Source organism: Cydia pomonella, chromosome 24 (assembly GCF_033807575.1).
Source record: "Cydia pomonella isolate Wapato2018A chromosome 24, ilCydPomo1, whole genome shotgun sequence".
Lineage (NCBI taxonomy): Eukaryota > Metazoa > Arthropoda > Insecta > Lepidoptera > Tortricidae > Cydia > Cydia pomonella.
The window spans coordinates 4,663,285-4,677,091 of NC_084726.1; the positions used below are offsets into that span (position 1 = coordinate 4,663,285).

General features: G+C 36.2%; 4 protein-coding genes across 6 annotated transcripts; 3 read left to right on the forward strand and 1 right to left on the reverse strand.

Moving 5' to 3' along the window:
• The first annotated feature begins 1,980 nt into the window (after positions 1 to 1,980).
• On the forward strand, positions 1,981 to 2,320 carry LOC133530977 (uncharacterized). Its single transcript, XM_061869044.1, has one exon. The coding sequence runs from the start codon at positions 2,120 to 2,122 to the stop codon at positions 2,318 to 2,320; it is 201 nt and encodes a 66-aa protein (XP_061725028.1). The 5' UTR covers positions 1,981 to 2,119.
• A 1-nt stretch (position 2,321) lies between these two features.
• Positions 2,322 to 3,859, forward strand: LOC133530971 (GPI mannosyltransferase 1). Its single transcript, XM_061869035.1, has one exon. The coding sequence runs from the start codon at positions 2,322 to 2,324 to the stop codon at positions 3,600 to 3,602; it is 1,281 nt and encodes a 426-aa protein (XP_061725019.1). The 3' UTR covers positions 3,603 to 3,859.
• Positions 3,860 to 6,986, reverse strand: LOC133530976 (mitochondrial import inner membrane translocase subunit Tim10). Its single transcript, XM_061869043.1, has 4 exons — positions 6,848 to 6,986; positions 5,965 to 6,119; positions 5,366 to 5,530; positions 3,860 to 5,042 (listed from the first exon to the last, which is right to left on the reverse strand). The coding sequence occupies exons 3-4, from the start codon at positions 5,505 to 5,507 to the stop codon at positions 4,894 to 4,896; spliced, it is 291 nt and encodes a 96-aa protein (XP_061725027.1). The 5' UTR covers positions 5,508 to 5,530; positions 5,965 to 6,119; positions 6,848 to 6,986; the 3' UTR covers positions 3,860 to 4,893.
• On the forward strand, positions 6,960 to 13,713 carry LOC133530973 (UPF0488 protein CG14286). 3 transcript variants are annotated; one of them, XM_061869037.1, is made up of 5 exons: positions 7,154 to 7,433; positions 7,542 to 7,676; positions 10,958 to 11,126; positions 11,897 to 12,155; positions 12,854 to 13,710. In XM_061869037.1, the coding sequence occupies exons 1-5, from the start codon at positions 7,244 to 7,246 to the stop codon at positions 13,250 to 13,252; spliced, it is 1,152 nt and encodes a 383-aa protein (XP_061725021.1). In that variant the 5' UTR covers positions 7,154 to 7,243; the 3' UTR covers positions 13,253 to 13,710. The 3 variants fall into 3 exon arrangements, with proteins under 3 accessions (XP_061725024.1, XP_061725021.1, XP_061725023.1); XM_061869039.1 differs by lacking the exons at positions 7,154 to 7,433; positions 7,542 to 7,676 and adding an exon at positions 9,518 to 10,213 and having other exon boundaries at positions 12,854 to 13,713; XM_061869040.1 differs by lacking the exons at positions 10,958 to 11,126; positions 11,897 to 12,155; positions 12,854 to 13,710 and adding an exon at positions 8,156 to 8,915 and having other exon boundaries at positions 6,960 to 7,433.
• The last annotated feature ends 94 nt before the right edge of the window (positions 13,714 to 13,807 follow it).

The following is a 13,807-nucleotide window of genomic DNA, read 5'->3' on the forward strand; positions in this document are numbered from 1 at the left end:
CTCGCACTAAAACTTTACTCATCGTCCCTTCTCTGTCACCGCCGTGCCTCGCATGTCGGTCGGTCGGTCGAGGCGGCTAGGGAGGGTCAGTCAACGATACATTTGTGAATGATGAAATGCCTGAAGTTATTCAACCACAAGGCCTCTCCTACGAGAGACAAAAGTATCTATTTCAAAAAATTAGGCAATTCGTACCATCTGAATCCCAAGACATACTTTGCCCAACTCCCCAGCTAGCAGTATCTAAAGATAATGATCCCTTAGAAAGCCTTCTCGAATTACTACCTAGTCAGCCTCAGCCTAGTACCAGTGGTATTCAGCAGTTGCCAATCATAAAACGCAAAAAGCCTACATGCTCATATTGTGGTGAAGAGGGTCACAGAAACCAAGTTCGCGGGGGTGTATTTTTCTGTAAAAAAAGGCGTTTAGAGCAAGCCGATCACTAAAATTACTAAACTTAGCCATAAGGCACCTTTTCTTTACATAAGACCAAATTTTAGTTTTAAGTAGATTACGAAAAAGAACTGATCTTAATTATTTGTGATAATTTAGTATAAGAAAATAATAAAAGTAAACATGAATGAAAAGGGTTTCTAGGATGTAAATTATCGTAATTTATCTAATATATGTATTGATGTGTTTCCATAAGGTACCTTTTCATAAATGTATGGAACGAAGACTATTATTGTGATGCAACTTTAAGTGACTTAAAAAGATAGGATTAATGATTGATAACGAAGTTAATAGTTATATTTGATGTTAATGAACAGATTTTGTTGATTTATGCAAAAAAAATGTTTCATTGTTACATTAGAACTCAATTATGTTATGTTTGTGATTTTGCATGAAAATCAAAAATAAAAGAATTTTGACTACTAATTTTCGTTTTTCTTGTTTATATTTTGTTAATAACTTGTCTTATAATAGATACATATAAAATATTGACTATCTACACCTAACATTGAGAAAATATAACACAACATCATATCCTTGAAATAAATCATCAGTCATATTTAATTGTCCGATTGTACAAGATTCAATTTGCAATTCTAAGACTTGCGGTATATATTTTGATGGACAGAAGCCCAATTAACCAGATTTCCTAGTCCACTATGTAACTTACATCAGTAACATAGTTTTTTAGAGACCTAAACTTAAACAGTCAGTTTCCAAAACTTTGCATATTTACAGTACATTTTTCAAAAAATCATATCTCCGTAACTATAATTCTTAGGGCAATAATCTATTTTGATATCGATAGCTTAACAATTGCAGATTATTAAATTGCCCGTAACTCCATACCGACCATAAAGTACTTTTTACCGTGGACTGTCACAAATGTTATTAGTAAACGTTACCTACATGGCGCAGCCGGTAGGCACACTATCAAGTCGTACGGGTAGATAATCTATCGTAGATTAGGTCTGGCCTGCTATACATACCGTGGCTGTAACGACGAAATATTATTTTCACCACACCAACTGGTAAAGGCCCTCTTGATTATTAAAAGACTAATGAGAAAGTTGCATTTTATCCTCATGTTGGGCAAAGAATCTGATGCAATTTTCAGTTGTTTCCTTATGTTACCTGGTCTTTTTAATTATGATTTTGAATGATATTTTTTTTAAATTAAGTACGTTCATTTGGATTAGATTTTTTTGCTATTGTATTGTTAGTATTTTCCTCGCGTTGGTGTGGTGAAAGTTTTGTGTTTCACTCGGAGGCAAAGTTTGTTTAACCCTCGTGCCTTGAAACCCTCGCAACGCTCAAGATTCCGCTTTTCGAACGTCTCACTACTCTCGAGATTTCTGAATCTTTCGCTTGCTCAGGTATCAATATTAGTACGAGCGGTTAAACAGCAACTTTGCCCCCTTTTAACAAATAACTATTTGTTCGTCCACAGATAAGTAATGGACAGAGAGAGACGTCAGCGAAGCCAGCCTCTCGGAAAAAGGAGTTGGGTGTACAAGTACCCCAAGAGTTTTCAAGTTACCTTCACTTTGCTAGGCCTGGGCATCTTCTTTTCCAAGCCCTTATACGACCTATTCCTTCGACCGCGGGAGCCGGAAGATTTTTCTGAACCCCCCACTACTTTAAAAAGGCTTTAGATCTAGGTAGCATGGAAGCAGTGTCTAAAGCAAGGGAAAGATTCGCAAAATACCCTCTAATATTTGCGAAGTGTAGTAAGCAAAGCGCCTTATACGCCCGTTGTGTTTTACAACTTGAAGATCAGGTGAAAAAAGACAGTTGCGCTAAAGAGTTCCAGGAGTTTAAGAACTGCTTGCAATCCGCTGCCAAAGATTTGAAAACAAGGATCTAAGATGAAGCTTAAGGAATTTCTTGACATACCTTTTGTATGCCACCTTTTTATAGGAATCCTCATCAGAGTTGCTTTGATTGCGTATGGAGATGTACATGACAAGTTATATGATGTTCCATACACGGATGTTGACTATAAAGTGTTTACTGACGCGGCTAGACATGTTGCCAAAGGACATTCTCCATACAAACGTCATACATACAGATATAGCCCGTTGATAGCTTATTTCTTAGTCTGTAATATACGATGGGGCAAAAGTTCTGGGAAATTACTATTTTCTGTCTTTGATATCTTGATCACTGTTGCAGTTAAAATTTTAGTGGAATATCAATTACGTTCTAAGAAAGATAAAATGAAGAATATACCTGTGTATTGCGCTCTTTTTTGGCTTTACAACCCTTTAAGTATTGCTATTTCTACTAGAGGTAATGCTGATTCAATACCATGTTTCTTCATTATACTATCAATTCTTTTTTTACAAACTGATATTATAGAATCTAACTGGACGTATGCTCTATCCGGTATTTTATTAGGTATTTCGATACATCTACGTTTATACCCGTTGGTGTTCAGTTTCCCCATGTATTTGTCTTTAGGCGAATATAAAATTAATAGAAATACTAATATCAAGGATGGGATTGTTTCTCTTTTGCCTAATCTGAAGCAAATGACTCTGGTGTCGAGTTGTGTAGGAACTCTTTTTATTATAACTTGCTATATGTATAAATTATACGGCTATGATTTTTTATTCGAAACCTACATTTACCATCTGTTCAGAAAAGATACTCGCCATAATTTCTCTGTGCTTTTCTACTATTCGTATTTAACAATGGATCAGCTGACTTTTGATGTTGTCAAAGTTCTCGCTCAAATATTCGAAGGTATTATATTGTTCGTGGGTAGTTTGGCTTTTGGTACAAATCCGAAAACCCTGCCTTTTGCTTTATTTTTCCAAGCGGTAGTTCTGGTCGCATATAACAGTGTTATGACTTCACAATATTTCATTTGGTTCATATCTTTGCTGCCTTTGGTTGTGCACAATTTCAGGCTAAAACCGGCCAATGGTTTATTTTTAACTGTCGTTTGGTTATTTGCCCAAGCAGGTTGGCTGTTTTACGCGTATTTACTCGAGTTTAAATGCAGACAGGTTTTTATGCTTATTTGGTTGAAGAGTATTGTGTTTTTCTGTGCAAATATTTACGTTCTTGGACAACTCGTTAAGAGCTATTCGCCTGGTTATGCTTTTGGGGAATTTCTGGCTTTGGACGAGAAAAGAAAATAAAGAAGCTAATATAAACCCTATCCTGATAGGCATTAAGGTCACTTTGATAGCGTACGCCATGTCAACTTTAATCGATGTTTGCTATAATAACCAAGTTTAATCGTCTTTGGTGTTGTGAGAACTAAAATATAATAAACATGTATTTTTAGCCATTCGTTTTTCAATATGTAGTTTACAGAGAGTGCAATATGCATATGTTAGCATAGATTGATGTTGTAGATATAGAATGTAATGGATTCTCAAATAAATATTCAAAATGATTTGTATTAATTTTATTTTCCAACAACATTACTAACAGTCACTAAATTCATACATCTAACAAACCTCCACTAATAAAATGCATAGGCAAATTATACCTTATTAATTTGTGTACAATAGCCGAAATTCACGTGCACAATAAATTTAAAAAGTTATGAAATCTGCAAATTAAAAGGATTTTATTCCGACGATTTGGTAATAATAATTAATTCTAAAACAGTTTTTAATTTGTAGATTTCTATATCTTATTGTTATTAGCAATGAATCGTTATAAAATAAAATCTTGCATTATGCAGTTACATTGAGGTAGAAAATTGCAGTGATTTAACATGATTTTTATAATTGCAATATTATTCGCAAATACACATGGTAGGTTTCTAAAATTTGTTAACAGTAAAAGATGTTTTTAAATTTCTATTTTCCGACTCAAAATCATTTATTCATACCATAAAAAAAATGTGTTCCAATTTTTTTTGTATTTTCAGTACCATGCATCATCTGTGGTATATTGTTAATGGTTACAGAATGGAAAAACTTGGAACACCTTTCCTAATATTCGATTTGAAAATAAACATTGACAAGAAATAACAAAATTATCTAAATCGTGGGGGTAATCTTTGTATATTTTCATTATTTATTTGTCAGTAATAATTAAAACTTAGTTCACCAACGATTCATTGCTTTACCCAACAGGTCAAGAGAACGTAAAAAAGTGACCCAATATTTTTATCTCATAATTTAGAATATTCAGGGTTCACCTTATTTAGAGAACCCGTCTTTAATATTTATTGTGTGACGCAGGGTTCATTTAGACGGCGCGCGAATCTGAATGTGAGTTTAGTTAATAATAGCGCTTTCTCTGCTACTCCTAGTGAATGTTCCATAAGGCTATTTCACCCCATCCCAAATGTCTTATCCAGTAGATCCTTTAATCATGGAGTTCCCACACCGTCTAAATGACCCTAGGTACTTTTTTTAATGCATGGACAACTCAAAACTAAGATAAAACTTGTGTCACTTCTCTGTCCACATCTTATTTCTTATCCTGGAGGTTGATCTTGGTGAGGTCCTGCGCAGCATCAGCGTCTCCCTGCGACATACTGGAGAGCTTCTTGCCGATGCGCTCGTGCACGTCCAGGTACTTGGCCACGCAGCGGTCTAGGCACACAGACTCGCCTTTACCTAAAAAAAAATCCATTGTATAACAAAAGTAACCCAGATAAATATGCGATAAAAATAAAACGAGCTGAAGAACTTTTTTTTATACTACGGCGGTGGCAAACAAGCATACGGCCCACCTGATGGTAAGCAGTCCCTGTAGCCTATAGAAGCCGGCAACTCCAGAGTTACATGCGTGTTGCCGACCCTAACAATCCACACCCTCGTTGTGTTGACTCGTTACACGCATACATTTGCTAGCAAAATAATAGCAGCAGTGTATTTGGCTGAATATTTTTTTTTGTCAGTATAATTTGTTAATGTTTAAATTCACATAATAGACTAACCTAGTTCAGGCTCGTGGTACTTGACAGGTATGCACTTCCGGTGACAAGCGTTGACGAGGCGGTTGTACATGTCTGACATCATCTCAATTTCAAGCTCTTGGACGAGCTGCAGCTTCGCAGGGTCCAGCTGGGGCACCGCCATGGTTTATGTTGCTTCGTTTAAAACTGGAACAGACATACATAATTATTATTAACAAACCATTTAACCGAATACAAATATGTTTGCTTGCTAGCTAGCTATTGCTTTACTGACTGTACACAATGTTTAGGAGTCTATGTTACACATTTGTTTGCCAAGTTCTCTGCATAAATAACATATAACAAGCATACTATGTCCATATACAAAGTCCATCCAACCCATTTTACCTTTATTTGATTTGGTTTGTGTTATTTAAGTTTTAATTGGAGATTTTTCATACTTTTATTCAACATCTTGAGACCCACTGGTATAGTTATTTGAAAATACATATTCCACAACCAGGAGATAATAATAATTGTGATAGATTGTCGCCAACATCGTAGTTAATACAAAGAGCTTATGATTACAATAAAAAGTATGTTTTAGATCATGGTTTAGAAATTGTAAAATGTAAACTCACAAAATAAAATTCAAAGTCGTCTGTAGGTATCAGGGTATTCTCCTTCGTTGGCTCTGCGCATGCGTTCGCGCGCTCTCATGTTCTCCAGACGGTGCGCATTGATAGAGTTCCGGGACAACACAAACAGGGATAGACTCGCTACAGTTATACCAACCCTGGAAATAAAATATTACTACATGACATAAATTTAGTTCTTCCCTTTGAGATATTTATACTGCCCCCTATAATATGATACTAAGGCCATTGCTGAGCGAAGGAGCCCTTCAAGGGGTAACACAAATTATTGTCATTACATTTTGAGATAGTGAGAAAACATAGAATATTCTGAATACATAAAAACTTAGGGTATATTATAATTATGTTTTTAGCTATTATATTAGCTTAAGGGAATGTACACAGGAGTTTTAAGCTGATAAAATATCCAATGAGAACTATATTTTGAACCAGTAAATAAAATAAAAAAAACCGGACAAGACCCAGGGTTCCGTACTTTTTAGTATTTGTTGTTATAGCAGCAACAGAAATACATCATCTGTGAAAATGTCAACTGTCTAGCTATCACGGTTCATGAGATACAGCCTGGTGACAGACGGACAGACAGACAGAGAGACGGACGGACAGCGGAGTCTTAGTAACAGGGTCCCGTTTTACCCTTTGGGTAGGAAACCCTAAAAAATGAGGAAAATTAGCACAGAAATAACTTTACTGTATAATACGTCCCTTATACTGATTTGGGATGCTTAATAATCTTAAATGAATCTATGTAAACCCGTTAAAATGTTCATATTTTAAGAAACAGATTACAGAATACATACTTGATAAAAATCTTTGAAAATAGAACAATTTAGAAAAGCTAAAAAAATATCAAATCAACGGGTCTCACCGCAGTAAACGTAATAAATACACACTGTACAATTTTTAATATTGAAGTAATTACCACGAAATTAATATTTTCCCATATTTTGGTAGCGGCATACTACAAATCTCATGGAAAATTATATGACAAAATTCGTTTGAGGTTATGTTTTAGTTCTAAATTTTATCACGTTATGTCACACATGAATGGCGCCATTGTGCGCTTTACGATTTACCCCACAAACGAGCGTTTGCTAAAATACTAGTTATTCACTCCCAAGTATGAGTATTTACCAAGTTAAAAATACTTTCGGTTTTTACCGTTTCGTAAATCTCCTGACGTCAATGTCAAAATATAATTAAAAAAATACACAGCTCAAAACAAAACGTGAGGTTATCTTAATTTGAATTAGATATATTCATAATGCCGAAACCTACGAAGCTACATGCGAAAAAGAAGCCTACCTCTATTCAGAAGTCGGTGAACGTAGATAACGAGAGCTCTGCGGGAGCAGATCCTGAAGAATCTTTAAGACAATTCCAGTTGGAGTTGTGTTGGTGTATCCAACAGTTGGAGAAAACATTAGCTGAAAACAAAGGCAATGAAAGGCAATGTAAGTATTAAAAGACAGTTATTTTTTTAGCTGCCGTTAAATTATAGATAACCTGTTATTTGTTGTGTTAAGTTAAAAATACCAACAATTTAAATAATAACTTTTCAGTGACCGAAGCATGGAAGGTGGTAAATGTGTTAAAAAATAACAGCCAACCCATTATACGGAAAAGGCAGCTCATGAGGACGCATTTCGGTGACTACAGGGTGAAAATGGCGGCTGAAGAAAAGAAGCTGGCTAAAAGTAAGTGAATTAGATTCAAGAGACCTAAAAATATTTTTTTTATAGAAGTTCCAGTAGGTAATATTAATTTGGGGATGTCAAACAAAGTTCCCGTCGAGTTAAGAATCTTCTTCTTCAAAATTTTGAATATGGTTAAAAAAGTTCTCATAATGGCAATTTATTACTGTAAAAAAGATTTGTTCCAATAAAACAAATGGTTCTAAATAAATAGATTACCTATAAGGAATTATAAAACTTCGATGTCATCAAATTAATTATCGATTTCACAACAATTTTATAATAAAAATTTTTTTTTGTTATTAGAATGTGAAGTTCCTTGTTTTTCTTATAACCTCCTGACAATGAGCATCCTACACATAGTACATTTCCCCCAATCAAGTTTTGACCTTTTGTCAACTTGACAGAGTTTAATTTAAAGTAGTAAATTTTGATACCCAGGAGGATAAACACACATAATCATTAAAAAATATTAATTTCAGTGACAAGTAAAATCAAGATAACAGACACACCGGCCCAGCCAAAAGCAACATTCCTCAGAAAATCAGCATTTTTGACAACCGGAGACTCTTCATTTAGGTTCAATTTCAATTTGGCTCCAGATCAAGTTGACACTGGCAACACAGTAGATGGTAGCACTTTACAAGAAGGTGATTCAGCACCCATAGACAATAAAAATAGTGATACCAGTATGAAAAATGTCACTGATTCACAAGACAGCAAGAAATTTAAATTTACATTCTCTGATTCTGAATTTAAATTTAATTTTAATGTAAATAATTCCTAAGATTAAGGCTATCTAAGTATTAGTTCATGTGTGTGAAATTGGCCAAAGTAAGGCTGTTTTCATCCTAGCTAAATTTAGCTTGCTGAATGGGCAAATTAATTAAGACATGTGTGAATAAAGTTAAAATGTAAGTGATGGAAATCAAATAGTAACACCTGCAAGTGATACTTCTTTTTTATGTTAAAGGAAAAAAATAATTTTTTTAATTGTAATGCAGCCTTTGTTTTGCTAAAGTCAACAGTAAAAAAAAAAAAAAAAAAGTTAATAAAAATGCATATTTATGTATAGCATGTTTTATTATAGTACCTAAGATCCAGAAAAAGAAATGTGATTAAAAAGTCTACAACTTTTTAACAACAACTACAACGAGGATACTTGATCATTTTGTATATTCAAACCCAAAGAATTGCTGAAATCCCCGTGTAATATTCAGAGCTTTATCCTTTTAGGAAAAGGTAAGTTTATATAAAAAATAACAACGCTTCATTTTTATGCAAAGCACTTTTGTCTCATCATTATCATAGAGAAATAAGTAAGGATAGAGGATCCGTTTTCTTATCAAAACGCAGATTATTTCGTAGTCGACATCAAGCTTCAAGTAGTGGATTTATCAGTACCGCTACTTGACGTCTGAGGGCCTACCGCGAACCACGTTCGACGTGTTGCCTCTCTGTCGCACTTGTAAATTCGTACGTAAGTGTGATAGGGAGGCAACCCGTCGAACGTGGTTCGCGGTAGGCCCGCAGATGTCATTAGTGTCGCAACGGACTAAATATGTATTGCCAAAACAATTTACAACTAATATTGCAAGCAGAAGAAGTTCCGGTAAATCCGCTTGAGGTATAAACTGAAAATTGTTGAGCATTAGATTTTTCATTCGTCGTCACATCTGTCATCTATTGTCAAGTAGTAATATTGATAAATTCGCAACTTGACGCTAGATGTCGGCTACGAAATGTCATTATTATAGATAGCACCAACCATAGACATACAATATAACGCACCAACTTACACGGGTTTGTTCCTTACTTAACTGTCCTTGATTTTAGGGTACTTTGATTAATAGGTACGATTTATATCCTATTGTTATAAATACTTTTTTACTTTACTATTGTTGTTCGCGAAGTTTTTATAAGATGATTAGCGTTGAAAGTCTTAAAACTATTGCAGTAAGTTTTATAAATTTTACGTGCGCATCTGATCGCCGGTCCGGTGTGCGAGTGAGACAGCGCTATCCACGTATAGGTATGTCTTGCTCTCACACCAAGGCGGCGAATGGACGAACGAACGCCCAGCGCATGGCACACTGCATCCGATGTTTCAGCGGGACAACGCTATGCGCGTATCCCGCTCCCGCCCGCACGTGCAAATCGGATGCAGCGTGCTAAGCGCATAACATAATAGGATTGATTTTGTGTCGCAATTCTAAACGCCATAAAATAGTTAGTTACTATGTTGTTTACGAACCAATTTCATTTCCAGCATTTGCAGTATAAAATGTACGCGTATTTGATTTTTGTGGTATTACTATTACCGTTTATATCTTCCTATTACGATGATTATTTATCTCCGGTTCGTAACGTTATATTATCCCGAGAGAGCCAGATCGAATATCCTCACTATCACTATCCCTCGGGTTGGTTGAGACAAAAAACTAAGAAACCTAAAAAACCTAGGAAGGAACCTACAGCAAAAGAAGTAATTAAAATAATTCCGACGAACTTACCAAAAAATCCCTCTCTGAATAGGTCTGGTAAGTTACCCCTGTTTCTTACGTAGGTAGGTAGGCGTTGTTTGCATTTTTTTTTTGCCTCGATCCTTGCAACGTGTTTAAATAAAAAATTAAATAGTTGAATGCATTTACAGTTCGTTTTCTTTAGCGTTAGAAAGAAGGTAAGCAATTATGACGTGTTTTTTTATTAAAAATACTATGAGCTCAAGAAAATTAACCCGATTATGGGCAATCAGGGGAAATAATTCGTGTAGTTTTTGTAAATTATAGTACATTATTGTACCTTGTGGTGTCCAGATTAAGATACTAAAAGTCCTCAAGACCGGGGGTTTTGCTGACGGTGTAGGGGGAGGGGGTTGAACGTACCTTTTTTCAGATTTTTGCTCATATCCTGAATATCTTTACGAATAGCATTAAAAATTTGGCTATGTTTATCTTTACTCTACAATCAATACTTTAGGAGCTACAGGATGTTTAAGTGAACACAGAAAAAATAGACGGTTTAAGAAAACATCGTTTTTTTGTATTTGTTCATCATCACTATCATCTGGCAAAGTATCAGCCGACGATGACTGATGGTATATGTTCCTGGCCCGCGATCTATACGGCTTGAGTGACGAGCGGAGCGTTCGGCGGGGCGGGCAGCGTGGCGGCCAACGGCAGTAGGACGATTACTTTAACTTAACGTCTAACTCCCCGCTACACATCCACACAGGTCTTGGAAATTATGTACCCACACTTGCAATTCACGATTTATTTTTACAGTTTTCAGTTTATTAAGAAGCGAACAAAAGGATGCAAATAAGACAGACGAGAAGGAGTATCCGTGGATAGCTCGCGTTGTGCATTCCCCGGACAAAGACCATCCTTACCTGTGCACGGCGGCTTGTATAGAAGACAGAATATTTGTCACTGCCGCTCGCTGTATCTATCAGTAAGTGCAGTACATACCTAGAAGTAGAAAATTAGTTGAGAGGTAGGATCGGTTGACAAAGCTGTGACTTTAATACAAGCCGATTTCACACGCACACTTGATAGGTATTGGTTTATCGGATTGAGTTATTTACCGCTCGTCCTCGAGTTGTTATTGTGCACATGTCACGCGCATTTCATCTATATCTTTTGTATGAGTTCCTTTCCTAAATGTACGAAGTTACGAACTGAGAGAGCAGAGCGGTGCGTGCGTCATTGCCGCCGCGAAGCCTTCACCACGAAACGCGCGCTCTCACCGCGCTCTGAACTTGCACGCTCAACGCTGACGGCGACCGCCATACAACGGTTAAAATAAAAGTATCTGGCGGACCGCGAAAATCTAATTTTCTTTATCCGCCTTTTGCGTTTTTAACCCCCAAAACAAAAAAAAATTACAAGTACGAGTATCGTGTGTCTCTGCCTCTGGTCTCTGGCATCTTAGCTTCCAAATGGATGATACTATATGAGTGCGTTTCTTTGTCGAAAGTATTGTCTGTTAGTGTGAAGATAAGTAGTTTTAAGACTTTTTGGGTAGGTTGATTATGATGTTTGGCTGAAATGTGTTGTTTTTTTTTTCGAAAATCTCATGCGATTTCTACTACATCGTCTAAATGAGCGTCTTTAAAACTCGAGTAGTTTTCCAGACTGCTATAAGTGAATAATACGGCTTAGCTTTATTTGACGTTTATAAGTGCAAACTATCTTTATCTTTAAGAAAACTATTATTTCTAGAGCAAAAGTGTCTTTTACAACTGTGATCAACCAAGGTTCCAGACTTCGACCCAGAGCCTTTGTAGTACCTTCGAAACCGACCAAACAGATGTTTGACGACATAGGCTTCATCGTCGTCAGCAAAACTAACCATACATGGAACGCAGTTAAAGTGTTTGACAAACAGGACAATGAAATGTTCACTAGGACAGATGAGAATTACTTCTGGCTGAGTAAGATGGGTGAAATCGAGGGTACGGCGGTGGGATTTGTCAATGGTGTAAGTTATTGTTATTTTAAAGCCAGGCACGCTTTGCCGCCAATTTGTGGCACTTTCAATTCCATTAAAACTATCCTCCCTCCTCCATCCTCCTCGATGGTCCCGGGTTCAAATCCTGGTAAGGACATTTATTCGTGTGATGAGCAATGGATATTTGTTCCGGAGTCATGGATGTTTTCTATGTATTTAAGTATTTATAAATATTTATATGTATATTATATATATCGTTGTCTAAGTGTCCTCAACACAAGCCTTATTGAGCTTACTGTGGGACTTAGTCAATTTGTGTAATAATGTCCTATAATATTTATTTATTTATTTATCCTATGTCTCTTTCTCAGGCCTCAAACTATCTCTATACCAAATTCCATCTAAATTGGTTTGGAAGTTTAAGTGCGAAGACGTAACAGACTGACAGAGTTACTTTTGCATTTATAATATTAATTAGGAATATGAATATCGAATCGAAACGATATCGAATATATATACTTATCTAAATTATAATACCGGGCTACCTCTAATATTTATTAGCAATGGGGTAATATAAAGTAGGGTAGAGGATTTGAACTCACCATCCATGTACATCCCTTTTTTGTGTTGGTTAAATTAAAACTTTTTGTCCGTATTAAAACACAGTATTCCCGTTGTAGCTAAATAGTGTAAGTATTTAAGAATAACTGAGACCTCAACATTTACAGGATCAAAAACAATCTGGGACTTTGTATCAAGCAAATGTCTACATAAGCCCCTTCATATGCCAACATTTCTACAATACAGAAATATTACAAGAGCCAAAATATTATAGTGATCACTATTTCGTGCCATGTTTCCATACATGCGATCTTATGGACGGTTACAGTAGGTACAAGTGTAATAGACGGCTCGCTGGAGAAGGGCACGTTATACTGGAAGAAAAATCTAAAAAGCTTATAGGGATAGCCACCTGGGGGGGTTATTTCGCTAAATCTATTGGAATAAATTTGCCAGTCGGTATGGCAGTACTAAATTCGGATAATTTTCAAGAAGATTTGGAATGTGCGAGGATGATTAAAAATGCGCCAGTAACAAGTAAAACTTTTTCTAATTTATGCAAATAACGGAGTTGTACCAATGTCAGATTATACCAATGAGAGACAATGGTTATCTGAATCAAAGGCGAATCGGAGCCAGGGTGCTAAGCGCCTTGGGCCGAGGTCTGGACGCATGCGATCAGCGGAGCGGCGAGCGGCAAATCAATGTAGAAATTGGTATAAATGGCATTGATTTGCCGCTCGCTGCCCCGTCGGTCGCGTGCGTCAAGGCCTTAGTGCCTTATCAAAATCGCTGCTAACTTCTAACTAACTCTAGACACCGACGCTCGAGAAACGCCGGGTTGGGTGTTGGCTTATGTAAAGTTTATTGGAATTATGCCAACATATTGTAATATTATGGACCCATGTAATTAAAGTATAAATATTGAGATAACTCCGTTATTGTATCCTCTTAAGGCCCAGCCATAGAAATGAAAAATCCAAAATTTGCCACTGGAATTTGAACCTATAGTGCACTGAATACAGTAGATTTTATTTTGTTTGAAAATTGCACGAAACAAAACAAATGAAACATCGAACTGAATAAGTCCTATAGGTAGGACCTTGGGCCTTACGAGGGTA

Excerpts from the sequence above, each read along its gene's own strand:
- LOC133530977 (XM_061869044.1), top strand. The coding sequence starts at position 2,120 with ATGGAAGCAGTGTCTAAAGCAAGGGAAAGATTCGCAAAATACCCTCTA.
- LOC133530971 (XM_061869035.1), top strand. The coding sequence starts at position 2,322 with ATGAAGCTTAAGGAATTTCTTGACATACCTTTTGTATGCCACCTTTTT.
- LOC133530976 (XM_061869043.1), bottom strand. The coding sequence starts at position 5,507 with ATGGCGGTGCCCCAGCTGGACCCTGCGAAGCTGCAGCTCGTCCAAGAG. Across the intron at positions 5,043-5,365 it reads GTACCACGAGCCTGAACTAG|GTAAAGGCGAGTCTGTGTGC; the intron begins GTTAGTCTATTA and ends ATTTTTTTTTAG.
- LOC133530973 (XM_061869037.1), top strand. The coding sequence starts at position 7,244 with ATGCCGAAACCTACGAAGCTACATGCGAAAAAGAAGCCTACCTCTATT. Across the intron at positions 7,677-10,957 it reads AGAAAAGAAGCTGGCTAAAA|TTTTCAGTTTATTAAGAAGC; the intron begins GTAAGTGAATTA and ends TTATTTTTACAG. Across the intron at positions 12,156-12,853 it reads CGGTGGGATTTGTCAATGGT|GATCAAAAACAATCTGGGAC; the intron begins GTAAGTTATTGT and ends CAACATTTACAG.